A 24,059-nucleotide genomic window follows, 5' to 3' on the forward strand; every position below is an offset into this window, starting at 1 on the left:
TGAAGTAATGTGCACAAACCAGGCTGCTGTGAAATAGCCACTCAGACATTTGGCTTCACTGGTTGGGCATAGATTTATGTACTGTAAGTTTCACTTCCTCTTGTCTTCACCCCCATGCTTTCTCCAAACCTTGTCTTTCTGACTTCATGTGAGCCTTTGCCAGCACATGTTTTCAACATTGACCTCTAACCCTTGCAATGATAGCGTTTCTGCTTTCTGAATTTAAGTAAACAACTTGTTTGTGTTGACTGAAGCTTGCTGAAAGAAGCCATGCGTGGGAAATGATCTCTGTTATTTTTTGCGAAATGAATGTGATCTCCAGAGGAATATGATGCATTAAAGAGAAGTGGACAGAATACACGTACAACCAGAAGGGCGTTAGGAGAGCAGATGCCTATCACCAAGGCTAACGCTCTATCTCGCCACAGTAAAGACGGTGAAAAAGAAAGATCTGCTCCAATATTTATTGGGTTCTTCCTTGGGTCATGCCCCATCCCTCCACAAAACATGGAAATCAGACAAACAAAATCAGACAAACTGAAATGCAATGAAGACATAACCTCCTTGGTTGGCAGAGGTAATAAAAAACTACAATGCATGAGAAGCCGTTGTTGTATTAAAAACTCTGTATGATTTGTTTAGAAATGTGGGTTTGCAAAGATAGATAATTGTTTATAATAATAATTCACTAAGACTGGTAAAATCAAAAAATATATCCAATCACATAATCTGAAACTGATGATAAGAACAGAATTGAAATGCTCATAATGTTTATCTCTGAATATGTATTTTTAAACCTAATGACTAATTGAGAACATTAGTTAAAGTCATTCTTTTCACCGGGAAGATGACAGACTTCTGTTTTAGAGTTTACTACCTTTAAAGGTTCACAGCTTTGGCAGGCTTTTCACAATTCAGTTCTTAAACATGACGGAAATTGTTCTCAGCCCCGGTGGATTTGTTTTTGCAGAGAGTCAGAGTAGGTGAGTCGGTAGATGTGTGTGTCCTAAGATGGCTTCAGCCTCAAGGGCTGCTCTGACCCTAATAGTGGCAGAGGAGGATTGATGGTATTGTTGAAGAAAAGGCACATTAAGAAGCAGTGTAGAGGCTCTGCACAGGAAACATTCCTCTTTGTCCTTCTCTGCCCTCCAACAGACAAACACGCATGCAAGGGTGTTGTGTGAAAAATATGTTGTCAGCTGCATGATCTACTTAAAGTAGGAAGATTTGACTATTGTTTTATTTCACTTTCGCACGCTCGTAGCCGCAAGACAAGGTAAATATCTTAGACAAACAGAAAAGAGGACATGATGACACTTTGTCATATTTATAGTTCAGATTAGAGGCCAGACACTAGTGTGACAAGTCACTGTATGTACTTCTGCAAAAAAACTGTCCAGGTGAGAGACATCATGACATCATGCCACTGTCATGCCAGACAAGAGTGTGACAGAATGTTTGACTTGGGCGTTGAAGGTTAGTTGAAGATTATAATGTACATTACTTGTGTTTGCAGAGTATAAACTTAGTGTATGTACATAAACCTAATTCTCCCCATGCTCTCAAAGTTCCTGTAAAAGCCAAAGCAAGTCAAAATACAAACAGGATGTGTGTGGGTGTATATATTTTTGCCTCCCTCCTTTTCACCTGTTTCCCAGCATTAACAGTGTATGTGTGTGCGCACGTGCATGCATGCGTGTGTGATAACTAATTCATTTCAGCAGTGGAAGCAGAATGAAGATGTGCTTATGTTATCTAGTTTTGCGTCTTCTTCTACATTGTTATGATGTGTTAGTGCAACTGTGATCTGTGCAGTGTGTAGTGAACCTGGATCTGGGTATGTGGTGCCTGGATGTTTAAAAAAAAAAAAAAAGAGGTGTTTTCACCTTTATTAACTGTCCACATGACATGGGGAGAATTACGTGTGTACATGATCAGGTCCCCTGAGCAGTGAATGGTCATGGGCGGGTTGTGGGCGGGTTGGTGATGTGAAACAGAAATAAATAAATGTTTTTTTTAAATCGGTGCATTTACGTGTCTTCCTGAGTGATTTTACAGGAAAGTATACTCTCTATTCAGTAACTGACGAAAGTTTTAGTGTTTTTTGGGGGTTTTTGTGTGTTGTTTGCTCGGCCTGCACTGACCAGATTAGGTGGTATGTTCCAGCTGGTGAGGCTGAAGTAAAATGCCACTGATCACTGCTGCAGCTTGCTGTGAGGCAGTGGGAGGGTTTTCTTCAGCTTCATGATGTTTCTGTTACATTTGTCAGGGTTTGCTCCTTGCCTTGGTTTCATCAAGGCTTTGATAATAAACACTGCATTTTTTCACCCGCTTTATTTGACATCCTCTTAAAGTTAAAGTGGAAACAGCAGCTTTAATGAGTGATCGTGTACACAGGCTGTATCCGTTTGATGTAGTCGACTGGCTCCTCTCTCAGATGTGTGTTGCTATGTACACACAGCTCTTGTTTGACATATAGGTTGAAACAACGTTCACCTTCTTTTAAATAACAAAGATCCACCCACATTCAGCATGAAAGCATGAACATATACACACACTGGGCCTTTACATATTGTTTCTTCTCATCCACACATCCTCCCTCTGAAGTACATTCTGATTACGATTAGACATGATATGGTTCACCTGGCGTCACCTGCTCAGTAATGTCATGGAAACAGCAGGTGGCCGCAGCATATTGTTACCAGAAACACACTGTCCCTTAGCTCGCTCAGGAAATGCAGATTTGGGAAACTACACTGGAGGACTTTCCTGATTTTAACACAGGAGATCAGTGAGGAGGAAACAATATGTCAATGCTGTTTGTAAAGTTTGTCTTTTCTCAGTATGGTCAGGTGAGTGAATACAGTTAAACTACCATTTTTCTCCTTTTAATGTTTGGCAACCACAGACAGTGTGTGGAATATATCTGCATAAAATGGACTTTAAAGATTTAAACCAACTATACTAATGGGCTTGTGTTCCCAGCAGGGTCCTGAGGGAAGTGAAGCTGATGAGTTAATGTTTTCATGTACTAAGCAGCAGGGATGCTAACCTATACACTCTGGAATTATGGGTTGCTGAAGATGCCCCTTTGTGAAACACTTTCAAGAATAAAAGTTTGGGAAATAGGCTTGTTTTCAAAGATGAGAACTTAATTCTGTTTCATCTCTGATTGAAGCATAGACGCCCAGGAGCTGTGTAGTGTAGCAATGCATGATCATTTAGCAGAGAGAGGGAGTTCAGCTGTGTGGCTGAGGGGTAGAGCGACCAGAAGGTCAGAAGTTCGATTCCCAGTCTTCCCATCTGCATGTCCTTGGGCAAGATGCTGAACCCCAAATTGCCCCATAGAACAAAAAGAGTTCTGCTAATAGATGCACTGTATGAATGTGTGTTTCAATGGGTGAAGGGCAAACTGTAGTGTAAAGCGCTTTGAGTTTGAAGACTAGAAAAGCGCTATGTAAATACAACCATTTACAAGTAAAAGAAAAACGTGTGTGAGAATACATCGTCTTGCATTTGTTGTCTTTGGCCGTCTCCTGTACACAAGTAAAACAAACACCATAACTGGAGGATGTTTTTAGTCAGGCCATACATGGTCTGAGTGAGCGCTTAGGAAACCATTGTGAAGCTGCAAGATGAACATTTGTAGATATAACATTTGTCTTTTGCACTAACTCCAACCAGCTGTTTGACACTGAGTCTGACACTGAGTGAAGAACAATGTTTTTTGAGGCAACAAAAGGAGAAGACGGCAGGAAAATCATGGTCCACATTGAATTCAAATACTTGGAGTAGAATATTTTCAGTTCAGCTCTGTTTTGTTGACAGTTTTGTTCCTGTTTTTTTATGAAGCAGGGTTCAGAGGAAGCCTTGGCCTACTTCACAAGTGTCTCTTGAGTGTTGCATATGTAGTGGTCTGGCTTTGTACTGGTCACAGTCATAAGTCTGATTTGTTTATGATATTAAGTTTAATAAGCGATCACAATAATGATACTGAATGAGCTTATTGTTTCATATTATCTCTGCAGTAAACACATGTTTATATTGTGTAGCACAAATGCACTGATTTCTTCTTCATTTCCTAATTGGGGCAGTCAGTAGGTGTAGACACTGATGCCGCACCTTTTCCTGTGTGACCTTATGATGCACGTTGAGTAAATAGCCATGAACGTTGGTGTACATATTTGTTTTTCTAATCTAGCTAACAACGTGTCAAAGCAATTTATCAAGTATCAAAAGCCAGGTGAGAAAGCTTCTGAGTTAATGCGGGGAAAAATAACAGGCAAACTCCTACTCGAGTCAGTGGCCTTTGTTTTAGCGGTTTGTATTTAAAAAACAATACCCACAAATTTTTGTTTAAAAGAGGTATAACATGGAACCTTGTCTTTTTATATGAACTCCCTGATCCCATTCACACAGTTCCACACTTGTACAGAGCCACTGAGCCGCTCCACTGGTGCAAAGCGCCATAGTATTGTTGCTGTTTAGTCACCACTTGCTTCTTTAACCTTTAGGTCTTAATTCAGATGACTCACAACTGGTTTATTTGAAAATGAGTGAGGTAAAGCAGTGATGTCGTGCTTTTATAAGCCTCAGCGATCCTCATCTCTGGAGCAGTATTATCCAAAAACATGGGTTAGATGGGGTCAGATTTTTCATGAATACGTGGGGATGGTAATGATGTGGCGACTATGTGTGCAGTAAGATCAGACAAGGCATGAAAACAGATCTTTTTTTAAAAGCCTGTTATTCCACTGTTTCTTGTGGTTTCACTTGCTTAGTCTGAGCTGCAAAATGTGTTGTTTTAAATGTTGAATCCAGTTGCTTAATACCTTGTTGGGGATTATTTGGATAGCATCGCTCATTGTGCCAGCCACATCAAATGTACCACTGTGTGTGTGTGTGAGTGTTGTTCACTTGTGTCCACATGAATGTGTCCTCAGTCAACCCTTCCACCACTGGCTGGCCTAATTTTAGTTTATGAGGTGTGGGACCGCTGGGTGTTACCCTAGCTGCCATTTTAGACGAGAAGGCTGGGAACGGAGCGCCTCTCGGGGCTCCTATCTATCGTAATTATCTCATTGTCAGGGGTTGGACAGGGGGCTCGGACCTTGCTCTCCTCCTCCAGCTTCTCTCGGCTCCTCACGTGCAACATTTGCACGTCCAGGAGCTCAGAGGCCCTGCCAGCATGGCCTTACAAAACCTCAGTGCCGCGCTGCTATTGGACAGATTACATCCCACTGAGGAAAATGTTATCTAATGCATACTGTTGAGAGTGGCAAGATCTAGGCTAACATCAGATAGGACAGCACAACCCAATTAGTCCAAATTAGATGTGTGATTTGTCCTATCTGAATACTTTTGGATCTGATTTAGGAATGTATAAGATTTCTTTGAGATTTGGTTTATTATTATTCAGTAATCTGGACACGGTGCCGCCTATTTACACTAGTCGTCTCTCTGTGGGTTGTGTTGATGGCACGCTGCCTGTCCCTGGCTCTTAATCTCCACAGGAAGTGTGCATCTGTGTTTTCATTCCCCCTGACAGGCCGTGTGTCTGTTTTGGTCCCTTGCTAGCACACCACAGATGGCGAAGGGCTGGGTTTGATGAAGTTGGTTCCTTTTATATCTATTACTGGATGTACTGACCTGGCCTGGCTGCTACACCTCCTGTCGCATTGTGATGTAGCGAAGATCACACTTTTTGTTTTGGCGCCGAAAATACCCTACACTCTAAAGCTTTAAAAAAGTGTTTGTGTGTTTTTATTTTCTAATGGGTCAATCCACTATTATCAGGCTTAATTTGTTTTATTATGAAGCAGCATGTTGGGTGAGATTAGCTCCTATTAGCTGCTGCTTAATTGTGTGGCCTCTCTGAATCACTCTGATTCATGATGGCGACCTGCAGACAACTGTAAACCCTTGTTTCACTCTGTTTGTGAAAAAAACTGTTTGTCATGCCAGGAGGGTGAAGTGTAGCCCTCCCAGCCAGCAGTTCTCTGTAGCCTCTGTTGATATTGTGTCTGGTCTGTGTTCCCCACGTCAAAAGCAGGCATCCCCCCCCCCTCTCCCGCTGCACTCACAGCCCTGTCCTCCAGCCTCTTTAGCCAGCCTCTGTCACAAACAGCTGTTTTACCCATCCGTCTCTCGCTGCCCACCACTGTTCTGTTTTATCTCCCTGTCGCTCTCTCCTCATCTCTCATCTCTCTAGCCATGGGAAGCTAAAGGAAGAGAGAGAAGTCCTCTTCGTGGCACCTTCACATCTCTCTCTTTGTTTATTTTCCCTGTGCCTCTTCAGTGTCCCTCTACCATCAAACACTCTCTTTCTGTACGTCCTTATTTCTGCTAAAATGTTTAGTCATTTCCCCCATCAACCTTGAAGTTTATCTCTTTATCTCTTTGCATGAAAATGACTGGTTTCTGCATGAAATGTAGGATTTCAGTCTCCACACTATCTGCAGGGGGATCTCATGCACAGACAGACACTACGGTATCAAAGCCTTTAGTGAAGCAATTAATACCTCAATAATTCTTTTGAATATTTTTCAAAATAAACCTGCAGAATATAATTATACTTTCTGTATATACAGTATGTGATTGTTATCACAGGCATTAGCAGCCCTGTAAGTTAGAAGACCACCTAATCACAACTGAATCTCACCTCAGAGTATTCCCATTAGGACATAATACCAGCTGAGCAATTAGACTATACATAGCGTGTCACGTTCTCAACTTTTCCCTCTCAGTTTTGCATGACACATTTGCGGCTGACGTAAGGGGAGCCTATATTTGGACGGTGTCATCAACAATATTACAGTTTCCTGTCAGGACCCCCTCCCCTCCGTGCAATGGATGTCTTGGTGATGTTACACGTGCAGGTGTGTCACATGAATCAAGCCTGACTTGCTTTTTTGGTGTTTTAGGAGGAAACCGCTTCACATTCACAGCGTTTCAGGCCATGTGTGAGATAAAAGTAGACTTGATGGAAAATTTCACCCTCTCATACTTTGTCACCTTCAGATGCTCTAGCTGTTTTTTCTGTCTAACCCTGCGATGAAGTGGTGTGCCCACTATTCCTCAACCTGCCCTTTTCATGTAACAGCTCCACTGCAGTCAGATGTAGTTAGTCTACTGGTGGAAAATCTCTCATTTCTGCATTTATTTTACAGTAATTGTTCCCATTTCTATTCTTGGTTATGTTTGCTGGTTTGTGTAATTTAAAAAGACGACGTAGAAACACTCAGACAATCTGCAAAACAAATAAATACACATCATTTCAGACTGTTAACAAACTTAAAGTACATAGAATCAAATAATTCACAAAATGTTTACATCCACATCCAAAGAGATTGACATCACATCCATATGTGCATATAAATGTACTGACGTTGAGAAATATTGGAGAGAGAAAATGTTAATTCTAATTGTTTCCATATTTACTAAGTGAAAGATATACATCTTTCCACAGTGACAAGACATTCAATATAACACTTAGACAATAGTCTTTGCCCTGCAAGGTTTTGCTTTATGTACCTCTCTGGGCTTTGTATTATTCTGGTCCGAGGGAAAATATATGTGAACATTGGCTTGTAACTTAGTGTCTTTTGTAATGCCTAAGACACTTCACTTTAAGGCTGAAATAAATGTCTAGAGAGATTGTTGAAGAAGGTTCAGTTGAGATGTAATATTTGTTGTTACTGCAAAAAAAATTCCTCTTTTTTACAGCTTAAGTGGACAAAATTAGCAAATCCTTGCCTCGTACTTTTGTTAAAACTTGCAACAGGCCACTTTGCCTTGACTTTCATTCTCTGATGTCTGTCACTCATGTATAAAGAATTTTAAACGATATTTTCAGTGTTGCACCTGTGGCCTTTTTGCATATTGCAAGGCAGAGCATTTTTCAACACTTTTGTTGGAGGTTAGTCCTATAGTCTTATGGTTCATGGAGCTTGATGAAAAATGCCAGGCATGTTTATTGGACTGATTTTTATGAGTGTGTGCATTATGGTGCTGATTCAAATAAAAATCCAGATGTAGTGAATTTAAATGTGGCTTCATAAGGGAACTGTTGATGGGCTCTCTGAGTGTCATTCCCGTTTTCATTGTAAACCTCATTTTACCAGCGTTAAGTACCACAGTGTCATGGAAAGGTTATATGAGAAGCTAAATGGCTAAGTAAATCACATAGCTAATGGGAAAAGGAAAAGCAGCAGGGACATGCAAATGGAAAGAAACTGCCTATTTGAATGCTTTTAAAGTGCATTTTAAATCAAATAGATTTTTAAATTGCATTATTTATCAATTCATTTATTTTGATGATGTGTTTGATGTTGTTTTTGTTGACGCCTCATTACAATTTTGAACCATTTTATTGCCTGTGAAATAACCCCGTTCCAATTAATACCCTGAAACCTAAAACTCCTGCACATCACATTGTTGAGTGGTAAATGTTTTACAGTCGCTATGCTCAATGAATTCAGCATTTTGTGACTGTAGGACAGACGAGGAGAGAAACTCTGTGTTTTTGTTGTCTTGGTTGTTAAAGATCTGTTTCTAACCCATCTGTTTATTTTCCTTTCTGTTTCTCTTTCCCTCCTTACTGTGTCTCAGGTTTGTGAGCAGCCATGACAAAGTCCTATGAGTTCAACTGGCAGAAGCACCTGCCTGAGTTCATGCAGGAAGGCACCTCCTTCGACAGGTTTGATGAGGTAAGAAGACACATTTCTTTGGTGCTTAAATGGGTAAAATAAATACAAACCTTAAAGACTCCTAACCTCTCAATGGCAGATGTGGGATAAATTATGCAGCAGCTTGTGACATATACTGATGCAGTGAAGATTTGTGTTTCATATCCCTGATGAACGCACAAATGCTTGGCCTGTGTTACAAGCTGAACGAGTTTGTCAATAACATTGTTGCTACTGACATAGGTTATTAGTCCTACCATCATTTTTCACTTAAATGACCATCCCCGGGCCAGTCATTAGCGTCCGCACACACACACACACACACACACACACACACACACACACACACACACACACACACACACACACACACACACGAGCAGAGACCTCTCCTTTATAACCTGACACGTCATCGGCGCACTGTAGGCAGACTACATTCGTCAGCCTCATTAAGATGCCTCGCCATGGCGACTGCTTGTCTGCTACACATCCACTGTTAAGATTATCTGTGTGAGTGCGTCGTTCTTGTTTTTACATAGCCCATTCATCATAATATAAACATAAATACACAAAAAAACATAACAAATCTCAACAAAAAATATGAATTTTAAGGTTGAAAAAAATCAGTTTTTTAAAACAGAGAACCATTGAATTATTGCTCATCAATTTGTCCATTAGCAATACAATAACAATTCAAAACTAAATATGACCCCATCTGTATCTGACTTTTTGCCCACGTTTCCTCTGACTAACTTAATCAGGACACTGAGCGAGGACATTTTCCGAGCAAAGGCAAAGTGTGTCGCACATGCACGCGTGCACACACGCGTACGTACACGAGCCCTTGCACACATCAGGAAATCCCCTCAGTGCTCTCTGTTTATACGGGCATCAGCAAGGGGAGGTGCATCCCTCTCAGGCAGAGAAGGAAACTTTAAATCGGCATCAATTCCTCAGCTATGTCAAAGTGAGCCATGAAACTGGGCCAGCATGCTTCTGAAGAGAGTCCTCTGTGTGTTGTTGCTGTGAATATGAGCCAGGCTTGGACAGGACAGGGTCCGGACTGGCCTAGTCTGACTCACCGGATGCAGGCTGTGGGTACAAAGCCTGCCAACAGCGACGTGGCATTGTCCTCATCTTTCCTCTAACCGAATTTCAAAATCCTTTTTGCTGCAAGACTATCAAACTTTTGAGTTTTGAATGAAATGGTGTATGCAGTCAGAAAAATCAATATACGTGTTACTGTGTTTTCTTTGCCATTTCGTTACAATTATTTGCGTCCCCAACTACAAGTGTTCCAACACTTCCCTACTGTTCTACACTTCCCTCCCTGACATCTACCTTGTAACCGCACCATTGCTGCATCCTGAGCATAGCACAGTATAAGACAGTTGTGATTGGTTTAAAGAAATAAACAAGGCCAAGAGTTTTTTTCCTCCTCAATAGCAGAAAGTAAGTGGGTGCAACACATGCACTGCAAATTCTCTTCAATACAGCAAATAAACACTGCAAATAGTCACAATACAACCAAATAGAGAAACCTGCTGTAAGCAGGATGTAACCAGGGGGCACAAAAAGTGATGAACTGACTCTGACATGTTGGGTGTTGGAAAATTAGCTAAAATGTAAGAAAACCAGTCAGAATTGTCTTTTTTTTCTGTTCTCAAAAACATATTAGTTTGTCGTCTATCACTCGCAGCACATTTCTGCACTCGTTTGTGTTTTGAGTATTTTTACCACATTTGTCTGTTTGGTTTAGTTGCGTGTATTTACAGTGTATGTGTTGACACATTGATTTCTTATTTGCTTGTGTTTAGTCTATTTGTGTTTTTTCTACAGTTGCAGTGTTGAGCTCTCAGAGCTGTAACTCTCCCACACAAACGCTGTGGCAATTCCTTGGGCTTGTCTGTGTGAGACTATTGAACTGGCCTGAATGATGATAATAAGGTCAAACTGTGTCAGTCACCTTAAAGGTTAAAATTAATGATGGCAGCTTCCTTCTCAACCCTCTAACAGGGTTTCCTCTGGGTCTTAAAAAATCAAATAAAGTGTAGTTTAGTTTATACCCTAAAAACAAATAAATACATTAAAATAATGTTTTTCTAGGTCTTAATTATGTTAATGTTATTTAGTGCTGCTTCTTTTATGGTATAAAATGAGTTAGTTTTTTTGCAGCATGCATAGTTTGTAATATCTCTCTGAGTTCTTTTTAAACAATACAGATACTGTTATAAAACTACAAACAAGACCAACGTGGATCTGATAACTGAGTCTACAAATACCTTGGTCCGAATTGATCTCAGATGTACCTGTAGGTTGAAAGATAACATGGTCTTTCAAGAGGTAGTCTCTACTAGGCTACTTCACCTTATCCTCAAATTTAGGGACATATTAGTTATTCTGGGACTGTGATATTCTGATATTCCTTTATATCTTATATGATTATTAAGTCTTTCTTGGCAGTTTACTCAAACTAATGAAACTTGGAAGGGATGATTCTGAAAGTCATAACAAACTACTCTTTTTAGTTAAGTGAGTGAGTAGCTGTTGCTCGGTTGCTTGGCGAATACGAAGCCTGCAGGGGACATCTGTGTCAATTGAAATGACATACGCCAAGAGTCCACTCACCCACAATCAAAGACATGCTCTCTCTCTCTTTTGCACGCACACGCACGCACGCACTCATGCACGCACGCACGCACACACACGCACACACACACACACACACACACACACAGGCAAATGTGCTAAACAGCATGGATGGATTTTTTTTCCACAAAATGTTCTTCACTGACTGAAACCCCACTGAGTGACAGATGGTAGAGACAGGTAATATGCATGTTTTTGTGTGTGTCTGTGTCATTGCCCTACTAGTAATCAACTTTATATAGTAGATATTATTATAAGTCCACAAAGGCTGCCTTAATTATTAATTACAATATTGTTTTGATGAATTAGACTAAAGGTAAACACACTGACAACATATGCACACCATCTATGAATTGGTCTGATACAGAATAGATTTTTACTCCAACAAAAGGACAAAGTTAATATCTTGAAGTTGACTGTGACGGAACATAATCCTATTATATACATATATATTATATACATGAAGTGTGCTACTTTCACATTATCATTACTTACTTTGTCGAAGTACAACAAACGTAACAAATTGATAACATTAAAAAAAACATTTTTAATAGGACAAAAGACAATATGTAAGTAGATACTGAACACGGTGACCTTCCATTTTTCATTCCTTCATTCACAGCTAAGCACCAGTTGGTCAGAGCACAAACAGTTCCAGTTTTCATCAGACAGACAATGGCTTCATGTTGATCAAGGCCATGTGTGTATCTGAGTACATCTCCTTGATAGTCATTCATACAAATGTAAACAAAGGACTTTTTGTGCCTTTACATAGCTTAGCTCCCTTTGAATATACATATATATATATATATATATATATATATATATATATATATAGAACAGTCTGTTTTTGTTTGCTGTTACTGTTTCAAAGATGGAGGGAACCAAAGAGGATGGACAGAGAACACACACATCCACACACTGAATTTCACTTCCCCAGGCACTTAGGAAAGAATGTCCCAATGTCGCAAAGAAGCTGGACAACCATAACCAGGGGTCATTATGTGTCTGTCCACTTCCACAAGGAGACGGCTGGGTCCTGAGTTAATTGTTCCTTTGCGGGTGGAAGGACCGAGTGTTCCCATAAACCTTTTAGCTTTGCAAGAACAAGCCGTCTGACAGTGTAACAGTAGCCTGCTGTATGCTCTTAACAGTCAGGGCTCATTTGGGACAGTCTCTTTCATACTCTGCTTCACGATTTGCAACTGAACCCTCTGTCATACTTATTTCAGATGAAAGACAGTTGAGCTTTTAACTGCACTTAACAGCAGTCTCACTGTTTCCTTAATGGAAATGGGATTTTTCTATTGGTTTTCATGGTGGTTTTGGATGACAGGGTAGCACAGTATGAAGAGCAGCCACATAACAGGTCAGCTTAGTCCTGTTCTCAGCATGTGTATCTCATGGCAGCAGCCTGAAAGATTAATGTGTGTGTGTGTGTGTGTGTGTGTGTGTGTGTGTGTGTGTGTGTGTGTGTGTGTGTGTGTGTGTGTGTTTCACACTGTTCCCTATTGCTAATATTAGAGTTTGAGTGACCCAGCAGCCATCTCGTATTTTCTATGTTTTTCACTCTCTGTTTTAATATTCTCGGATGTGTGATTGAAGTGGGATAAACACACACAGCCATGTCTCCATGACGTCCGAGGACATTCAATTGATTTAAATTGATTTCCTGGAGACTTAATCTGACCTTAACTATAATTTCTATTTGCTTAACCTAACCCTTTACGTAACCCTTAACTTAAAACTATATCTGAAGCTAACATTACACTTAAACTAACCTGAAACTAACCTAATCTTAAAAAGGCTTCACCTTTATTTAAAATATTAACATTATGGGGAGTGTAAAATGTTTTGGTAAGACAGGCAGACTGTTTAGAAATGAGTTGAACCAAATCTGCCAATATTACATATCAGCTGATGGATGCAGAGCGTATACCCATGTGCAGTAGCAACAGGTTGGCTGTTTAATGTCATGAAATGTCAAATAAATGCCTGTTACTCAGCTCCCTGTCTTATAAAAATCTTCTCTTCCCTCTGCAGGACCCGTACATCTTTGAGCCCAGTTGTCAGATGAGGGTGGACGAGTATGGCTTTTTCATCACCTGGAAGAGCGAGGGAAAGGTATCACCTTAGCGTCTTGACATTTAGTGTTTTCTTTTGTCTCTAGGGAGGTCTTGCAAAGGAAAAGCTTTTGGTCCAAAATAGAATATTTTTTACGCAGGAGACAGCATTTAAAAGTCAACAGAGAAGAGGTGTAAAAAAGCAAAGTGCACATAATCAAACACCAATATTGACATGTCACTGAGAAACACAATAAGCTGCATTCTAAAGTTATACTTCAATATGCTTTTTTACTTCAGGTAAGAGGGTAATTGGCATGTTTAACAATCAGAACTTTATATTGTTCAGTAACAAGGGGCTTAAGACAAGACCTGTTCTTTAGTTACATGTGGTGTTTTACTCCTGACCAAACCCCCTCCAATGAAAATCAACTTTTTATGAGGCTTTTTTACACATCATGACTGCTTAGCCATGGTTAATTATGTCAATGTCAAAACTTTAGTGCAGCAAAGGTGGTCTCTCCTATATTTGTACTATTTGTTCCATTCCTGAGGGAGAAATTTGAGATTTGAAGTACAGGAAAAATACAAATTGTATATATTTGTATTTTTATTATATTTTATTTTAATTGTGTGCAAGCAAAAATAATTGTATTCAAGCAAATGAAAATCGATTGTGTGTGCAATAAATATAGTTGGAGGTTCCCTGTGCTATAAAAACCAATCAAACACAGTTTTACTCCTCCACTCTGTGCCTGCACACACACTCAACCTGCAGCATTACACTTGTGTCACAAAATCAATCAATCCGAGAAGGTGAATTCTGATCAATAAAACCCAGAACAGCCAATCAGAATTCATACAAATGAATGTATTGTGCACATAATTGATTATCTATACCACTTATCCTTGATGTCACGAGGGAGCTGAAGCTATTCCCATCTGACGCTGGGCAAGAGGCGGAGTCCACCCTGGGCAGGTTTCCAGAGGATCGCAGGGTCAACATAAAAAAACAAAAAACATTCACACCTACAGACAATTATAGTATCCAATCAACCTTACACTAATCTGTATACCTTTTGGACAGTGGGCAGAATACATCTTTTCTGAATATAAGTTATGTGGTTGCAAAAATAATGCTCCAAATCTCAAATTGCTCACTCAAGAATGAGGCACAAAAATAACAGCCAGACTATCTAAATCTGTTTTATGAGACCGCCATTGGTGCATTAAAGTTTCAAGGTCGACATAGTCAGCTATGGTGTTGACTGCTTATCAGTCATTAATTACCATTCTGATTCTGAAACATCAACTTGTAGATAACCTCCTATAGTTCGCTGTTCTGTAGAGCCAGTTTCCGGTTTGCACATGATTGCCTCACTCGAAAATCACTTGCAATTGTGTTCAGTCACTAGAAAACAGGAAACAAGCCGAGGTTTGTGTGTTTGATGTGCACAGTCGAGATACAGGCGAGCGGCTGAGGAGTGGGTGAGGATTGAGCCAGAGACAATTTCCATATTCATAGATCTGCAAATACTAAATGAAGCAAAGATGTAGAGTTGCATTCGAGCCATTTCAAGGTCGTGAAGAATTGTTTTTCATGGGTAAAAGTAATTTTGAGCTTCCATCAATGCATGGAGAAAAACCTAAAAGCAAATAGCTCAACGCAGTTTCCTCACCATGACAGAATATATGTGTGGGCCATCAAGTGGATAATAGAAAAAAAATTACATCTAACAATGAAGGCCCCCAGAAATACAATATAACTAGTAATCATCTTCCTCACTGCTGATGTTCCCCAAGCGTACAAAGTTTAGATTGATTCTCAACCTCCCGTGCAGCTATTGTTTTTATTTTAACTGTAGATTTTCAGCTTCAACATTAACTATAGTCTGCTTTATTTTTCAGTTTAGTTGTTTCTAGTTGTAATGTTTTTTGAAACTCCTGATTTTATGATGCACTGACATCCTTGTGTTTGAAATGCTCTTACAAACTTCAACCTTTAAAATGTATTGAGATTTTGTATGTTTTGTATTTTATTTTTCCTAATTTGGGTGTGGTCACATGTAAGCCATTCTGGTTACAGAGTAGGTCATAAACCTCGCCTCATCCATGTTAGTAGATGGGATATTGACCAAAGTAAAAACTCAAACTCCATGTCAAATGTTTCTCAAAGACTGTTTCTGTCATTTGAGGTAGTTCTTAATACACTGGTAAATGTTTACGTGTACATTTTTCTGGTGAAGTTGGTTTTAAAAAGTTATTTGGTGCTATACAAAAGGGGGAGGATGTCTTCCATGTATATATACATTCTATGCTATATACCTCTTTATTCTGTGTAGGTACTGTATACAGGTGGGTGGAGATAAGGGATAAGCTCACTGCCAATCAAGTGTCATTACTGCTATAACCGATACACTAAATGGAGTAAATATGTGGAGATATTGCTCTTATTCACCAACATGACTTGTAGACAGATGCTGAGAAGTTGTGGTGTAGAATTATAAGCAAAAATAAATCCCACTGTAATCCATCTGCTTTGTTTTTTTTAATCTTCTCCTCCTCCCTCTCTGTCTCCCCTCTCACCTGCTGTCATCCCCCCCTTTTCCATTACCCCTCCGTCTTTCTTCCTGTGTCTCTCCTGCAGGAAGGCCAGGTGCTTGAGTGTTCACTCATCAACAGCATTCGAGTCGGTGCCGTCCCAAAGGTGAGACCTCAGGAAAAAAAACAATTTCCATCGCTTCTGCCTGCAAAACATAAATGCTGTCTGCCCACCCTCCATTCAGCATTCGGTCTCTTGCTCCCACACCGTCAGTCCTGGTGACATCTACAGAGACCGAAACGTCGATGGTGTTATTCATGCTTTAATTAGCCGAGGCTTCCGCAGCGTGACGCATCGATCAACTGACTGATCTGGGACTCTCAGCCGACTTCTCGCTGCCAAGCTTCTCCCTCAAATATCACATTCACCTGGGGCAGTCATGGAACATAAACATGAAATATTTAACTCATCCATATTTATCCAACCCTGGCTCGGTTTAGCTGCAGGTTGTATCTGAAACTTTTTTTTTTTTTCTTACTTGCAGCCCTGGTTTGTGCTTTTGACCCAGAGAGGAATAATGAAAAACTATGCTTCCAGCCCTATTATGATGGGCTGTCAGAGAATCAGTGGGTTAAGGAGTTCACTCTATGGGATCAAATGCTCACAGACACAAGACATTCTGTCTCTGTCAGAATTACTTTTCCTTAGGTAACAGGGAACTGGTCCTGAAAAAGCAAAAAGTACAACCTGCATTATTCGTCTTTTCAGTCAGGCATTTATTTAGCTGATGGTGCGGCGTGTTTACCTGCATGGTTTTTCTGTATATTAAATATTGATTTGTGCAGTTTAGCCTTGACAGTGACACATTATATCATAGGCATCATGGGGACCAGATGAATAATGGAAGCTATTACAGGAAAATACCCCTGTGGATGCCTGCGTCTAATTAGAATGCAAACCTGTGAAGCCTCTAAAAGTCAAAGGGCTGACAGAAGACACTGGTGTGTGCTGTGTACACAACCTGTTTGTGTACTTACTGTTGACAGCATGAGGGGGTCTGTGTGTTTGGGGCTCTGTGTAGACGTGTGTGAGTACATGTGTAAGGACACGTATACAGATACTGCGGACTGACAGCAGCTCCTCCTGTTTGATCAAATGCTCTGCGCCGCTCTGTAAGAAGCCTCCGTTTGCGGTGCTCCTCCTCGGAGATAAAAGAGGTTACACAAGCTCAGGGAGCAGTTTCACATAATCCAATGAGCAAGAAAAAGATGAATGGCTTCGGATGATTGCTGGCGGGGGTTTGAAAAGCAGCCACGCCTGTTGCCTGTTAATTCAATCATATGACAAAAAAACGTTACTATCTGCAGGGTGACGATAGCGACAGACTGAAATCTGATTGAAAAGATGAGAGGGAGGAATCGTGCTGTGTTTTTGGAAGTGTGAGTGTTGTCTTGGATTTTCTATTTCAGGCTGAGCTGTGGTTAGAAGTATAGATTCTAAGGAAAACAATCAGGGGAAATCCAGCTCTTTAAATCAGCAATGTCATGTCTAAAGCAGGCATTAGCATTTAGCACAGGTTGTTGTAATTCAAATGATCTCTTCAATTTAATCTTGTGCAGTGCTCGGCTGTTTGCTTGGCCTGTGGTGATGCTGGTTGCATCTTTCTTTCTGAAACTGTAACAGTGACCGACAGTAATTTAGCGACAGCGAGTAAAGAGCAGCTGCTGGACTGAGGCCTCAGAACCCCGAGGCCACCGCTGCTGCACAAAGAGCCGTTCACCTGTTTATTCAAAGTTTCATTTTGAGTGTCAAAGGATTTGTGTTCTCATCAGCACTTAAAGCCCAACATCTCATGCAACAATGTGACTCCCTACGGCAGAAATGTAAACCAAACTACATCCAATCAGCGACCGTTTTAACATTCAATGTATGTGAGTTACAGTGTTGCTCACCACTTGACAACAGAGTGGACCTCATTCACACTCACCTCCACTGACCTCTGAGCTGCTTCAGTTAAGTGTTGTCTGAAGTAGCTCAGTTAAACGTCTAAATTTGGACTCAAACGAAGTCCTCAATAATCTGAATGCATTATATCAGTCTGTAGCTGGCATGGAGCTTTAGGTCTCCAGAGCACCACACATTCTGTATATCATGCCATTATTTTAAATCCAGTGGCGTCTCCACGGCAGCAATTCACTTTTCTACATCTTTCTCTCTAAGCTTCTCTCCCTTTGTGTTTTCTTGTCAGGGACTGTTTTACTGCAGTAATATCAGATTTTATTACATTTCCCTCTGCTGACTCTTAAAGTTATAGATTGAACAACATGCACCAACCGCAGCCTGATAAAATCCGTCTCCCTACAAAAACTGAATTACTTTTTCTCTTCATCCTACTTGCTCAGGACCCGAAGATCTTGACTTCTTTCGAGGCCATTGGAAAGACGGAGGCCGACCTGGAGGGATGTATCATCTGCATCTGCAGCGGCACAGACCTGGTCAACCTGAACTTCATGTTCATGGTGGCAGAGAACCCAGACACAGCCAGGGTAAATACATGCATCCTCCGTATCTCCACAGCTCAGTGCCCAGGCTCTGTGATTAATAACTTATAGATTATTTGAGGTTCAATTTTTCATGTTCATGTGAACTGTGTCCAACTTGGTCCAAATAGCACTACAGTTTAAACTATCTTCAGAAATGTTTTCTGTGTCACAAACACATACTCAGTAGAACTCCAGTAGAAGCCCCAAGATGCAGTTTAGACACATTACATTAATGGAAATCTCTTGTATTGTTTACAGCACATCGACATCAGTGTGGGCCCTTATCGTCAAATTCTCTCGTTTATCAAAGTTGACATCTTAGTCAGTGTCTTCTACGTGTCTGCCAAATCATTTGAATTCTTCCAGTATCGCATCCGTCACATTTTAAAAACATTTTCAACACGTCCACTCGTTGCTGTGTTTCCTGCTGTACTCTCACATTGGCTCACTCATAAACTTTTTGGACAATTCACCAGGAGGCTGGCAGGACGGTTTTTGGAAAATGTCCAGAGCAACTGACTCAGACATTAGCATTCTCAAATAAAACGCCTTCAGAAAATGTCTGGAGTTCAGTGCATGTCTGAAAGCAGTTTTAGATGGAGGTCCCAGATGGTTAGAAAACACAGCCACTCTGGCATACCCCCCCATAATCATTCAACATTTCCACAATATGTAATTCAGAGGTTTAACGGACACCCTGACACCGCACATATTTCATTCAGAACAAAGGCAAATTGGTATGTGAGTGGTTTATATGCCAACTCCCACATAAGGTAGAACTGACCATGGATAAATAGACACTTTTAGAATGACTCATCTTTTCCTATCTCACCTCATCTCCCTCTCCTTGGTCCCTCATGCTCAGATGCTTTAGCTGTTATTTTCCTTTTTGTCTTGTTCTGAAGTGTCCCCTCTCTCTTGCTTTTATTTCTCTCTTCTTTCTCTCGTCTTCTACCCACTCATCAAGGAAAAAGCTCTGAGAGAAATCAGGCTGATTAAGTAGAAAAACAACTTTCTCACTCACTCACACTGTCTCTCTTACACTTACTCATCCACTCTCTCTCTCTCTCTCTCTCCCCCTCTCTCTCTTTCACTTTAATCAGCTGACATCAGTATTGCAGATCCCCACTGGCAAACTCGGACTCTGATATCCCCCCTGTACAGCTCACAACTCACATGTTTGTTTAGATTACGCTTCAGTTTTCTGGACCTGAATTGATCTGAATTTAAAGAGTGATACCACAAAGATGATTCTGTGTCAGTGTTGAAGTAATGAAATGGCAGAGTCTGAACAATTTATCGCTTGTCCTTGAAAAATCTGCTAATATGAGCCTCTCACAGACACATGCAGATATGGGCCGACAAGCTAACATTGAAAACTCAGACACCAAGCAGCTAATACAGAATGTCGCAAAAACACAACCTATATTGGTTGGCCTATTATTAATAAGTTTAGTATTCTACATTTTCAATATTATCAACAAACTCAAATATATATAAATGTTCGGTCTTTCTCTCAATCCTCTCTGTCTTCCCTTGTGTCTGTCTCACTCCAAGCCCATTAAAGACATAAGTCTTTTAATATGAGTCACAAATATGAAGCTTCATTTTGTGAAAGGCTTTCCTCAAAAAGCTGATCACTGTCTTATAAAACAGTACTCATGTGTACAGGACTATTTTTAGCTGCACATTAATATCCATTTGGTGCACTGGGGAGTATTTATGGCAGCTCGACTGTGTTTTAGGGCCTGGCTCAAAACAAGCTGCAGTGCCCACGTCTATTGTAGCTGTGGAAAATGGCTCCCAGTGTAATAGTGTGGCCCATTGATGAAAAAAGGTGGAAAACAGAAACAACCTCAATTTAAAACTCAAGCTACAGAGACGACACTTGTTCTGATCAATTTAATGTTTTGTTTTTTTTAGTTTTCTTGGCAATTATGACAATAACAAAGACCTGCAAAATATCTCCATCTTTTCATCGTCTGCAAAGGTTAGAGACACTTAAAAAATGACACGTAGCTTCAAGGCAAAGAAAGTTTTAGAGGAAGACCCGGTAAAAGTCAGCTACCGTATATCTTCTAATAGTGATAAATCCACCTTGGCCCAAAGGCTTAGCAATCACTGAAAGACTCAAAGCCAAAACAAGAAAAAGCACTTTAACAAGTTTGAGTCAGCGCACTTTTTCTCTACCTCAGGGTCGTCTGCTGTCAGATGGATGGAGAGATAGATGACATAAAGAGTTTCTGATGAAAATAAAGGCGAATGTAAACAAAGTCCTTCTGCACCAGCGGCAGGTTTAGTTCCAAAACCTTTGCTTCATGTCTTCCTCGCTCTCTCTCCCTGTCAACCTTAACTCTAACCTATCAAAGCATCTGTTGTTAATCTATTGTTTGAAGTGCTGGGTGCTGCCACTTCAAACTTTATTGGCTACGTCTCTGATCGGCAGTGATGGAAACGAGACAACGCTCGAGTGAATGCGCTCGCAGGGCAGGTACCTGACGCTCAACTGCCTCAGTTGTCATTGGTGACATCAGACAGGATGCAGTGGAAAATATTGATGTTTATAAGACACAAAAATGTCCCCAGGATTTAAAACAACCAGTTTGAAACGGTTTGGTTGGCGCCAGCACAGGTCTGTTAATCACCACAGTGTTTGTATTGACACAGTTTTTGTGGTGATGGGTGTTACAAATGATGTTTACACTCCAGAGAGCTCGCTGCCACAGGGCTGCCAATGATATGGGGGGGCCTGGCACATATACACATGCAGATCCAGGTACATGCCCTCATCCCCCACAGTTTAAAACCCATTTATTCCTTCTATTTCTGTCCCCTTCCTCTCTCTCTCTCTCTCTCTCTCTCACACACACACACACACACACACACACACACACACACACACACACACACACACACACACACACACACACCGCACACACACACACACACACACACACACACACACACACACACACACACACACACACACACACACACACACACACACACACACACACACACACAGGTGGCCCTGAGTATCAGACCCGGGAAATGACTTATGAGTTATTTACATCAGCAGACACAGTCACACCAACGCTTACACACAGCTTCATGGACACCACATACCCACACAGCCTATGTCTATGTTATCTCTGCTTTCATAATGACGTCATTAATAATTCTTGTGGAGGAGAGTCGGAGCACAATAGACGCAGAATGTGAAGCAGTGATGGGAAACCTGAAGGGTCAAAGACGTCTCCGATTCTCCTCGTCAGTGTTTGTGTGGATGCAGTCAGCAGGGTTTCCATTTGAAAGTAACACAGCCTCCTCTCACTATTTGTTTACCGTCACCTTGTGTGGCCTTGAAGCGGCTCACTTCCATGTTCCCAATGGTCCTGTCAAAACACACGCCTTTGTGTGTGAATTAAAAGGCAATTCATTTGCTTTGGTTTATTTCCCCAAAGACGGACCTGTAAATACAATTCACACTTCTGGATCCCCTCTCAGCTGCTGCGCATATCTGGGCTTCTGCTGGTTAGTGTGTGTCAGATGATTAGTGTGTGTGTGTCAAGAAAATACTTTTGCTTGTTTGTTTTGCAGAAGTGGATCGAGGGTTTAAGGTCGGTGATTCACAACTTTAAGGCCAACAACGTCTGTCCAATGACCTGCCTCAAGAAACAGTGAGTGACTCCTGCTGCACTTTTAACACGTCTTATTTAGATTCATTCTGTGTTTTGAAAAGTGTCATAAACAGTTTGAAGTTCAGTTTGTCTGTAAATCCAAATTTCTTGTCTCCTTTAGTTGGATGAGAATGTGCTTCCTGACCAATGTGAATGGGAAGATTCCTGTGAGAGGGTAAGAGTACCTCAGGGCAGAGTAGTTTAAACCACATCTATTTAAATCTAGTATAACTCACTCATCTATATTCAGCTCTTCTAACCCTTTCTTTCCTCGTCTGTCACAGCATTACGCGCACATTCGCATCAGGGAAGACGGAGAAAGGGATTTTTCAGGCTCTGAAGGACCTGGGCCTTCCTAGTGGAAAGGTCAGACAGCACTGATTGTCCACTGTAATGATCAGATGGATCTGTACTGTTCGTCAGTAAGTAGCTGTCATGATGCCTAACGGCCGTCTCGTTTTCCTTCCCCAGAACGATGAGATCGAACCAGTAGATTTCACCTTTGACATTTTCTACGCGCTCACACAGAAGATCTGCCCTCGCACCGACATCGAGGAACTCTTCAAGAAAATGTGAGTGTCCCTTTCTAACCTGCCCTCTTTTAATCAATTACTGATTTGTATACCTCAGATATAACCCTCCAAATAAACAACTGACAGTAGTGCCCTTGCATTGCCCTGTACCCATGTTACCATGTGGCTGAACAGAACAATGTTGTCCACTGTTGAAATGTTTCCCTCCAAGTGTGAGAAACTGCATCTTGTTGGAAATAATCAGGATGAATGTTTCTGCGGCTGCTGCACTAACTACGTCTGGACAGCCTAACCTGCTTCCACGGTTCAACCTAATGACAACAGTTACAACAGAGCCGTGATTAGCATGTTGTTACTAAAAGTAGAACGTTGAAGACTGATCCTCTCTAATTTTAACTGACTGTGTGAATGTCTATTTAAGAAGCATAACATTTTGTTTTTTCTTCTTCTAATTAATTCCTTTGCAGCAATGGGAACAAAACTGATTATTTAACTGTAGACCAGTTAGTCAGCTTTCTGAATGAAGTAAGCTCTTTATCATTCATTAACGTCTCTCTGTGTGTGTGTGGCTTGCCCGTGCGCCTTTCTGCGACTCCCCTGCTTCACCCCCCCGCCCCCTGCCCTGCTCTCGGTGGAAGTTGCCCTCCAGCTCGGACTGCACGTCAGCCGGCCCTCATTTGAACTCCGTTAATGGGATATGGGACAAAATGTTTTCTCTTCCAGTCAGCCCTGTGAGGGCAACTTCAACCGGCTGCCCTGTCCTGCACACCCGCCCTCATCCCAGGCCCCCCCATCTTCCATTGCCGCCGCGGCGTGCCTACCCTGTGTCTGATTAGTGTTGCCATGGCAACGGGAGGATAGAGGTTTCCATCCTGTTGCTTCCTGCTTGGCTCATCTTGCTTCCCGCTGTCTGTCTGTGGTGCGTGGCCGTGCTCTTTGTGGCTGAATACCTGCTTAGTCGCTCCGCCGTGCAGTCCCGTGTGTGCTGCTTCATGACCAGCCCTGCTCTGCACGCTCTGGTGCTGCCAGCAGACCCACAGCTTTGGTTAGATTACCTCCCACCTGGCTAACAGAGTGGGCTGTGTTTTGCTTATATTGAGCTGACTTGAACCTTACTTTCATACCAACCACTGCACCTGTCAGTTTGGCTCAGTTTCACAATGAAGTTTTGTTTGTTATAGCTTGTCTAGCCTGAAGTGGCTTTCATTTTAACTCACATTAAGTTAACAATTGTATTTGTCCAAATAAGAAGAGAAACACTGTTAGCACCTACCCCTGTTCTATGTGACAGTGTCTTAAATCCAGTTAGTGTTTGGAAATAACTGTCAGTATGGATGACTCTCTCTCTCTCTCTGTGTGTGT

General features: G+C 41.2%; 1 protein-coding gene across 5 annotated transcripts in view; it reads left to right on the forward strand.

Annotated features, from left to right (window-relative positions):
• The window catches only part of LOC109632378 (1-phosphatidylinositol 4,5-bisphosphate phosphodiesterase beta-4), a 65,600-nt gene that overhangs the window by 24,126 nt on the left and 17,415 nt on the right, over positions 1 to 24,059 (forward strand). For all 5 annotated transcript variants that reach the window (XM_020091609.2, XM_020091606.2, XM_020091607.2 and 2 more), the window contains exons 4-12: positions 8,611 to 8,708; positions 13,380 to 13,460; positions 16,047 to 16,106; positions 18,344 to 18,487; positions 22,085 to 22,164; positions 22,286 to 22,339; positions 22,449 to 22,530; positions 22,636 to 22,736; positions 23,165 to 23,222. In XM_020091609.2, the coding sequence (XP_019947168.1) occupies positions 8,625 to 8,708; positions 13,380 to 13,460; positions 16,047 to 16,106; positions 18,344 to 18,487; positions 22,085 to 22,164; positions 22,286 to 22,339; positions 22,449 to 22,530; positions 22,636 to 22,736; positions 23,165 to 23,222 (744 nt within the window). In that variant the 5' untranslated portion in view covers positions 8,611 to 8,624. The remainder of the gene's footprint in view (positions 1 to 8,610; positions 8,709 to 13,379; positions 13,461 to 16,046; positions 16,107 to 18,343; positions 18,488 to 22,084; positions 22,165 to 22,285; positions 22,340 to 22,448; positions 22,531 to 22,635; positions 22,737 to 23,164; positions 23,223 to 24,059) is intronic.

This window comes from Paralichthys olivaceus, chromosome 19, assembly GCF_024713975.1.
Source record: "Paralichthys olivaceus isolate ysfri-2021 chromosome 19, ASM2471397v2, whole genome shotgun sequence".
In the NCBI taxonomy this organism is placed as follows: Eukaryota; Metazoa; Chordata; class Actinopteri; order Pleuronectiformes; family Paralichthyidae; genus Paralichthys; species Paralichthys olivaceus.